The following is a 10,337-nucleotide window of genomic DNA, read 5'->3' as shown; positions in this document are numbered from 1 at the left end:
GACATAAACTGCCAACAGCTGTTCTTGACTGTTTTCGATAGAATGTCAAGAATGAAAATCGAATCGTCAATCGAGATTATCCGCGATTGATGAATTATCGATTCGTAAATCGCTGGAATAAGTAAAGCAACAATAAATGATCTCGACTCGTAATTAATATCGAACATGAACGGACATTTTCGGTGAGTTTTTTTAAAGCAAAAATATTCCAGATTTTCAATTTAAGTAAATAAATAAACATTCTTAAAACTTCAGCCATTTTCTGTACTCTTTTCTACTATATTTTCTAAGTAATTCAGGTAAGAGTTTCCTTTTTTTAACCCCCTCCGAAGTCTTTGATGTAATCGGGTATTTATGAATGTATACAATTAAATAATAAAGATGCCAACTTTGCCAGAGAAGATTCGAAGATTTGCAATAGTCCGGAATGTGTTTTTGCGGGTAAGTTTCGCTAAAGTATTAATAATAAAGTAATATAAATATGACGTTAGGAGTAAATTAATCGGTAAACCTAGACTTTTCTCTCGGGGGATCTTCTATTGATTTTGTAAGCCGTAGCGAAAAATTTGACTTACTTTAAAATTGATTGATCTGTTTGTGAAAGTCATTTTCCCTTTCCTGACCTAGTTTACAGTTTATAAAGGCTACGTATTGAAAATAAGTCGTTATTATTGATTATTGATTTTTCTAGCCGCTGATCTATTGACCTACATGGACCGCAGTGTCGATCCTTGTAAAGATTTCTATTCTTTTGCATGCGGTCGATGGGAAAAATCCAATCCCAACGTAACATCTGTCACTACAAGACTAACAGAAATGAATAAAAATATGCATCTTCGACTAAAAAGTAAGATTTTTCCATTGAATTTGCTAAAAATACACTCGTAAATACAGCGTAAAAGTTTTTAAATGAACAATTTTTAAACAGATCTTTTAGAATCTCCCGATAATTCCACCGAACCGAATCATTGGAAAAAGGCCAAAATGTTTTACAGGACTTGTTTAAATTTAGGTTATCGACATTTAAATGAGTTTTTAATTAATTAATTTCTTAGAATTTAAAACTTTTAATATTTAATTTATCTTTCTAGATAAGAGAGAAAAGTTAGATAAACTTTTGTTTATAAATGATATTAAACAATTGGGTGATTGGCCGGTTTTAGAAAATGTAAACTGGAGAGAGGGTTCTTTTGATTGGATACGAACTTTAGAGAAGATGTTCGAAATGGGATACAACAAAAACATCCTCCTGAAAATCTCTATAGGAGCAGATTATAAAAACACTTCAATAAGAAGAATTTTTGTAAGGCTCGGCCGTGATATTACGATTGCAACAGTTGTTAATTTATGAAATTTAACAAATAAATGTATTTTTTAAATTATAGATCGATCAACCCGTATTTGGGATGAAGAAACAATTATTTTTTCACGAAAAATACGTTGGCGCTTATATGAAAATGATTGTGGAAATGGTCGCTTTATTGAATCCTCGTGCCGACGTCGACGATCTAGCAATTGAAATGGCTAGTGCCTTAGATGTAGAACGTCAAATCGCACAGGTAAACAGTCTAATTATTGTTTAAACTTAAAACAGAATAAGCATTATGAACATTTTGGTGCAGTTTGCACTTCCCATTCCGAACAAGAGGACTCCGCAAGAAAGCTACAACTTAGTGAGGATTAGACAGTTAATGGAATTTATGCCACAAGTTAGCTATTTTTATAGTTTTTAATCTAATTTCTATAATAATTAAATTATATATATATATATATATATACTGTGTTCAGATAGATTGGTTGAGACTTATCAATGCCTTCTTACCGGACGTAATATTAACACTAAACGATCAAGTTGTTGTGAAAGAACCCAAGTTTTTGAGACAATTCGGCATATTTATGAAAAGATTAGACAAAGAAAGGTAAGAAAATTTATCGTTTAGTTAATTTCCAAACTGATTATTAACGTTTGATATACAATAGGAGGAGAGATCTTGCCAATTATATGTTTTATCGTGTGGTCGTTGCTAATGCCGTCAATTTACCAAAGCTCTTTCGATGGTCGTATTTTGATTTTCGCAGCGCACTCGTCAATAAGGAAATCCATCCTCCAGTTTGGTCTCTCTGTATTCATTCGACGACAACGATATTCAGCTACAGTGCATCGTCCATTTATGCAAAGAAATATTTCCGAAAAGAAACAAAGGAAGCTGTAAGTATCCATAAAAGATATAAACAACTTACTGCCCGGCATTCGGGTTTTTCGAGGGGTGGAGATTGGTCGGGTCGATAAAAACAATGGTCTTATTAAGTAAAATGTTACGTACATTTATTGACCCGAGTATTTACAATTGACTGCAAAACACAAAAAGTTAGAGGTGAACTTTAGGGGCGGTTGGGAGATGGAGGTCCTTACAGTATATATATATAGCCTATAGATAAGTTTTATTTATTATCATTTTATAGTCAATTTACCGTCTTTTACATTTTAAATTTTTTATTATTTATTATATCAGGTGAAAGAAATGGTAAGAAGAATTCAAGAAAGGCTAGTATGTATTCTTAAGCAAGTAAAATGGATGGACGGCACAACTCGTAGTAGAGCGTTAGAAAAGGTATTTTAAAATTTAAAATTAAGAGAACTGTAATTTGTGTTATATTTTTTAATCGGTAGAGTTAATTATTATTTACTTAAAAGACAAAATTTTAGGTATAAAAAGTAATTATTCATATTTTATGAATAATTAATCCTCGCTTCTACCGGACGATCGTAATTAAAGCATCCCCTATTTAACGATGTCTAGAGAGATAGCAGTCTAAATGCAATCAAATCTGGCATAAGACCCGAAGAAGAACTAACCCGCGTGGCACTCTTGGTACTGTCAGCAGCAAACACTTTATTTGTACGACAGACACCCGTGCTATACAGAGACCTTAGTAATGTAAGAGATATCGCTTAGTGTAGTCCCCATTCCGAAGGTAATAAACACTGTTCAACGCCCAACCATTAATGACCACGAAGCTTTTCGTATGCAGTGTGACACTGGCCAAATTTGCCAAATTTACGTGTTCTCGATAAACTCTCTACAAATGAAACAACTTTATCGTTGCTTAGTGTCAAAATACTATAGTAGTGTGTTTTGGTAAATGAATTAATAAGCAGAATGCAATATATTTAAAGTATGGAGTATTCAAAAGGATAGAAATATTCGAATGCCGATTGTTGGGATTGTACGAAAGTTTGACCTTAATAGAAAGTAAGTAGGTCGCAATGATCTGCAGAAACTAGTTAAAACCGACGACACGTCGATGTCTAATTTTATGTTTAGGGTTATCGTTATCTTCTTTCAAAGTATTAAAAAACATCGGATATAAAACATATCGCCATAAGTATTGGATTTTCTCGTATCATTTTCGAATTAAATAGGCCTATACGGTACAATCTCGATAATCCGGCAGTTCGCTAGGCTCGTTCTCCACATTCGGGTATAATTATATTACCACGTATCCACGATTTTCCGTTGATTCTCTTCGGAATAAGTGAATTATTTAAATTTCTTTTCAGTTGTTTATCGCCAGAATTTATGTATTAAATTATGTAATATTTAATATTCTTTACTTAATAAATTAATACAAGTGTATCCTCCATAGTCTCAAATAAAACACTCGATACAGTATATTTTTCTTGTTTCCATTCAGGAATTATATGATATATGATATATGATAATAAACAAACTTACTCTCTGTATCGATGACAGCTAAATGGACAAAGTGATGTACTCTATATAATGTTTCTTATAAATTATTTTACTAGTGCACACAGTTTCTCGGGTACTTTAATAAATACTACACAATAGATTGACGTGTAGAAATTCATAATACACGATAGGAGCATCGGCACAAACGTCCAAAAAACTGCTTAATATATTATTAAGTGTTAGCTCATTATTTCTTATTGCGTGATTTCAATATAGCGATTATATCGACAATTTTCTCGTATATAAATGACGTATTCAATTCCTAAGCTCATTAACTCGTAACCATACTTAAATGAAGAAGGAACACAATACTTCATCTGTCTTAATGATGAATACCCTCTCGAGATCCACTACTAAAAAAACTTTTTTTTAATTGAAGTTTTGTTACAGTATTGACCTTTGGGTGTCACTTGTTAGTAAATTATCATTTTTTTCAATTTTTTGTTTTCGGTCATTAAAAAATGGCGTGTGTCATATATGACACAATGGATCTCTACCTGTACAAAATGCAAACTGTTCTGTTCGTGTAAAAATGGTTTATTTGACTGTTTTTGTACAATAATTGACATTTTATATTTATATATGACATGGTTTGAAGCAATTTTTATTTGTCACAAGGCACAGATGGATTTTGCATTCGATACAGTACACTACAGCTCATACAGTTTTATATCAGTGCATTCGGCAGCAGTGATTTTTGCCATTTGTAATGATTTCTGGCATGTGTATTGCTCCACTTTTGCATTGTATTTTTCTGGGATGTAAAGTTGGAGTATTGTGGAGTATTTTTTTATTATTTTCCTTTTCTTCGTCATCTTCACTGTTCATTTTTTTATTTTCTGTACTATCTGAATGTAATCGCCATTTTGACACTTTTACTTTAAATTTCAAATATTGAAGTGTGTTTTTCTTCCTCTTTTTCATTGCTCTGCTATCTCTTCTGAAGGCTATCCAAAATTGTTTTCATTTCATCAGCAGTACAGTTCAAAAGTTTTTCCAGGTGAATCAGTGATATTTGATTTGTGCACGTCATCATCAAGCACTGACATCAAAGTGATTCTCAGGAATATAATTCGAGAAATATTCTTCAGACTGGCACTCGTTACCCTTTCGGGGTTCTTCCTGAAACGCAGGAGCCGGTAGCAAGGGCTTAAGTCTATTTGTATGGCGCAATGGTGGAGTCTGTTACTGCACCGATGTCAAGAAATCTTCCTCTATTTACACATCATTTTCATCATCGTCAGATGTATCATCTAATGACTTACATTCTTCGGGACAGTTTGGTTGATAAATGTTTGGTCACTGTCTTCGTCACTGGACCAGCCTTCCAGTCCACACAAATTTCTATCGATATCGAGTGTCCTATCGTGTTCCTTCCTTATTACATCTATTGACACTGAAAAAATTATAATAAATGTCAATGATTTATGATATTAATAATTTATAAATTCTTAACAAAAAATCCTGCCGACCAGATAAATAACTATACAAAACCAAATCACAGAAATGAATTTAATAAAAAATGAAAATAAATAATAGAATACATATTGCTGACTAAATGACAAAATAACTATAAAAGTAAATAACTTGCCAATACGAAAACAGTTCATAGACTGTAATGTAATTATTGTAATACTAAGAACCAACGACACATTCAAATACTAGCTCATTAATATAGTTTTTTAAAAATACTCTTATATAATCTTAGAAGTGTCCCGAACATGTGCATGTGGTCTAATAAGCTTCACTAAACTCTAATGATGAAAGGAACAACTAATATAATTGTTTAGCAAGCAAAAAAGAAGAGTTGCTTCTTCTTTGAAAGGAAAATTGTGTCATATACGACAACGGCATCCCAAGAGGTTAATTATAATAATTTTTGTATTTTTAATCATTATAAAAAAAAGAAAAGGCATATTTCGGGGGTAAGGGTGAGTTTTTAAAGAAAATATAAATGCAAATAACGAGTAAAATCTTCATTAAGTCCAACCCCACTCGAAATATTTCTCCATCTCCCCATTCCCTCGACCTTTAATTACCGAAATCTAATAGTATATATAGAAATAAAGAGGCCAACATAGTGCTGGCGAGTATATACCGAGATAGACAAGAAGCTTATTATGGAATTTTTTACATTTTTGGGCTCCCGAAGTGTCAAAACGTCGAGAAATGCGAGTCAAAATTTGACCGATCGCCGCTATACTTTCTCTGTGTTATATTCTATAACGGCCAGGAAATTAAAAGCTGATAAAGCTAAACTCCTTTTCTTGATTAGAATACGATGAGTATTTTTAACTGCTTTTCCCATTTATAGAGAATAATAAATCTCCTTATCGCAGAAGTTAATTCAATCGTTTATGATTGATCTCTTTACTAGATAGGAACAACAAATGGCACCATCATTCCGAATTTATAAGAATATCAACGTGGAAAACTTTCATAACCTGATGTCGAGTGATTGTTGCCGAGTAAATTTTCATCTGTCGACGTTATCAATTTATATAGAAATATACAGACAAATGTCATAAATTCACTGGCAAACGTTCCTACAGTAAACAGGTCTAATTTCTGTTTCAAATAAATGAAAAGCTGTCACAAAATAAATCATTTATTCTAATATCTACAGTCGGTATTCTCTTCACACACACACACACACACACTAACTGGTCTAAAAGGGAAGTAATCTGATGACATATTTGACACCCCTTGTCTCCAGGTAACCTGTGCTATTTGATACGATTTGGTAGGTTATTTTTTTGGTATGAGAATGTTCCCATGTAAATTAATGGTAATTGTTTCTTCGCTTTACGAAAGATCTCATAGGAATGCTCTACTTTCGGATAGCGAGAGAAACCAGTATTTATTAAATTACAGAAAAACGTTTAACTGAGATTATTGTCGAATTAACACCAATTGCCAGACGATTGCTCGTATTAAACCACAAATCATCAAAGTCAAATGAATGAGAAGATATTTATATTTTTTCCTAAAAACTCTACTATTTATACAATGCATTTTTTATAAATACTATCTACTAAATACTCACCGTTTATCGGTGGGTGAGTGGATAAAACCGCCGAACACTGGTAATTGATGGCGGATTCGCGCCTCTGCCGCCGTTTCTTCGTGAAAATCTGCAAAACGACACGTGCCCAGCATCTATTTAAGCGTTAAACACGTGGCGAATTCCACGTGTCTAACACCTAAATAAGGGCCAATTTCCAGTAGAAAGTCTTCCGGCGATGCATTTCTTCCTGTCCGCGTGATGCGCTGCCTTATTCCAGTTGTTTTCAACCGGGAACCACGTGGCACCTTTGGACCACAGAACATTTCGAGGGAGTGCGGGCCAAATTGCGCCAAATTGACGTAGTATACTAGCGAATGCACCTCGTATTCAAAATTTTAAAGCACTTTATTAAATGTTAACACTCAATAATTATTAATTTATTTGTATTTTATATTAATTCAGGCTCACGCAATGTCAATCGTAATTGGCTGCTCGGATGATATTTTTAATGACTCGCAGTTAAATAAACATTACGAAAAGGTAAAAATGAAAATTTTAAAGTTATTATTTTCTTTAAAATATAAATAATATTGTAATTTCAGATAATAATTGGGAATTCTCATTACGAAAACGTACAAAGTGCTAGAAAATATCAGTATCAAAAGCTGATGGAAGGTTTGAACAAACCAATTAACAAAGCCATGTTGGTAGATTTTTACATCGTATTTTATATTAAATATACTTTTATAATTACCTTTTATAAGGTAATACCTTTATAATTATAATTACTTTTAACGTTTAGTTTAAGGGGACATACAAGAATTCTAATGGCTAATGCGTATTATTCTCCATTTTTAAATACCATGAGTATGTATTCTATTTTAAGATTTGAATTTCTCTGTTTAATTAACGAAATTTCCCAACAGATATCCCTGTTGGAATCCTTCAAGACGTTATGTTTAACGAACACTATCCACAGTGAGTTCACAGGAAATGAATTAAAACATATCTAAGCTTGTATGTAGATAATGCAAGCTTGTGTATTTTTCTTTCAAGTTACATAAATTACGGCCGCTTGGGAAGTATAGTAGGACACGAAATGACTCACGCTTTCGACAATAAAGGTAACTTAGACCCACTTTAAAATGTTCTATCAAATACAGTAAAACCTATGTAAAGAACAATATTAAATATTATCTTGAAAGATTTAAAAGCGATTTATAATTTTATTTATAAATGTCGGTTTTTACAAATAATTTCCTTTAAGAAAGTGGACCAATCCTTACATTTGTAAGGAGAATTTACGTGTTTTCTTCCTCGTACTAGGCTAAGAATTTTCCTATTTAAATGTACGTTAATAATTAAGTTAGAAACGTAATAATCAGCACGATATTACTTGTAGAAAGAAATGAGAAACAATAATAATTTTAGGAGCCTGGTATGATAAAAACGGAAATTGGAAATTATGGTGGGCTGACGACACATATCAAAAGTTCATGAAGACGTCCGAATGCCTGGTCAAACAATACAATCGATTTTATATTACTGAATTGCATCGGAAGGTAAATAGAAAATTTCACTTTCTAATTTTGTAAATAATAATAAGTATAATTAATATTATAATTAATTGTTGTATAGTTAAATGGTACCCAGACGTTAGGAGAAAATATTGCGGACAATTGTGGAGTTAGAGAATCTTATTTGGTATGTTTTCTTTTTAGAAAGTAAAGGAAAAAATAAGGAAATGTTTTAAAATATTTTAATAAAAACTTATATTTTAAGCAGTTTTTAATTAATTTTGGGTCTAGTTACGATCCGTTAAAGATGGGTGGTCTGTCCCGGGTGTGTCGGGCCCATTGCGGGCCTGGCCGAATCCACGATGGATGTGGAATAAAGAGCCTCTTAGTATCCAGAAAGGGCACCGAGAGGCTCTTTATTCCATACTCGTCATTGGCTTTTTATTCCAGATAGGGCCCTCTTAGTGCCCTTTCTGGGCACATGATGGGTACGGAATAAAAGTCATCTTAGTGCACTAAGAGGCTCTTTATTCCAGGGCCCTTATAGTGTCCAGTAAGGACATTAAGAGGGCCCCGTGTGAATACTTAGAGCAGAAAGAGTGAAAAAAATCGTTATAAAGATACTATTTTCCCCATTCTAGAGCATTTTACTCTTAAAGCAATAATTTAAAAAGTATTGGAAAGTTAAAATTAACATTTAATACGATAAAATGTAAAATGTATTTACTCATTTAAAATTCTTTCAAGACATTAAAACTTATAATTAAACTGAATCATTCAAGTGCTAATTAGAAGCCGATCGAATGTCGCCACCTGTTGAGATCTATTGTAACTTTCTGAAATTAAAGGTTAAAATATCAATAAATAAATCTATTATTAATTTATCGCCCATCTTATTTCAATTTTAATTATTAGGCATATAGAACATGGGTTTCGGATCATCGCATTTCGGAACCGAAGCTTCCGGGCTTGGATTATACTCCCAATCAGTTATTTTGGATATCTTACGCAACTGTAAGATTTAAACCAGTATTAAATATTTACTTTTAATGCATTTCCAGACTTTACAAAGGATTAAATATTTAATAATAAATAATAGGGTTGGTGCAGCTCTTATTCCAAGAACAACCTTCGGAGTAGAGTGCTTTACGATGTTCACCCTCCAGCTAGAAATAGGTAAAAACAAAAAAATCTTTTATTTTTCCTATTCATTTCGATAGGTTTATAATTATCTCATTGTTAAATAGGATTTTAGCTACTGTTTCAAATTCCAAGGATTTTGCCAAGGATTTCAACTGTCCAGTTGGATCTCCCCTTAATCCAACTACCAAGTGCACTGTCTGGATATAAAATTTAATAAATATATAAAGAAATAAATACTGTAATTCGACACAACGTGAATGTTTTCTTTGTTTATTTAATTCTTTGAAGAATAAAATTGTTTTTAAGTTATTGCAAAGGTTGACCAACGATAACAATAATTGATCGTCTCTTTGTATTCGTAATAAACAGAAAAAGAATTCTCATAAATTTAAATGCCCCCTGGACATAGTTTCATTCAAAATGATATTAATGTCATTATTATAGGATAAGTGTATAAAACCCAATAAGTTTTAATACTTTAGGTATTATTATTAAATACTTGTTTCGTCCCCAAAACTAATTTCACCCACTTCTAATTAAGATAGAAGGCTAAAACATTGAGTGTACGCCTTAATGCATTTAATGTTTTAGGGGCGGTCACACCCATCGCCTTCCTTACCCCGAACCCGATAAACGTAATCAAATGCAGAATTTATCGTGTGTATTGTAGTGATGTATACGTTGGGGTGGTCCAATCCCCTATATCATCTCTCGAAAAAAATGACCAATAAAAGCGTTTCTAAAATTTTCTTTAATATATTAAAATAATTTTTTTAATTTAAAAACCTTTGAAAGTTTTTAGGTATACATCTACAAGATTTTAATTGTTTTATTGTTATGCTGTCAAACGTCTAATTTTAATTATCTCCATTCGAAATTTTTCACATCGAGTAAATTTATACGAAGATAAATCAA

General features: G+C 32.3%; 1 protein-coding gene across 1 annotated transcript; it reads left to right on the top strand.

Annotated features, from left to right (window-relative positions):
* Positions 1 to 22: 22 nt before the first annotated feature.
* On the top strand, positions 23 to 9,674 carry LOC136990175 (neprilysin-2-like). Its single transcript, XM_067288541.1, has 21 exons — positions 23 to 182; positions 256 to 299; positions 382 to 441; positions 692 to 847; positions 929 to 1,012; positions 1,092 to 1,303; positions 1,386 to 1,559; positions 1,623 to 1,709; positions 1,789 to 1,919; positions 1,981 to 2,209; positions 2,514 to 2,612; positions 7,225 to 7,302; positions 7,365 to 7,465; positions 7,565 to 7,629; positions 7,689 to 7,740; positions 7,819 to 7,886; positions 8,194 to 8,324; positions 8,401 to 8,466; positions 9,195 to 9,293; positions 9,379 to 9,455; positions 9,527 to 9,674. Exons 1-21 carry the CDS (start codon positions 166 to 168, stop codon positions 9,627 to 9,629), a joined length of 2,133 nt encoding a protein of 710 aa, XP_067144642.1. The 5' UTR covers positions 23 to 165; the 3' UTR covers positions 9,630 to 9,674.
* The last annotated feature ends 663 nt before the right edge of the window (positions 9,675 to 10,337 follow it).

The sequence above is a fragment of the Centruroides vittatus genome, unplaced genomic scaffold (genome assembly GCF_030686945.1).
Source record: "Centruroides vittatus isolate TY-2023 unplaced genomic scaffold, ASM3068694v2 scaffold_861, whole genome shotgun sequence".
In the NCBI taxonomy this organism is placed as follows: domain Eukaryota; kingdom Metazoa; phylum Arthropoda; class Arachnida; order Scorpiones; family Buthidae; genus Centruroides; species Centruroides vittatus.
This window is presented reverse-complemented; position numbering and strand designations above follow the sequence as displayed.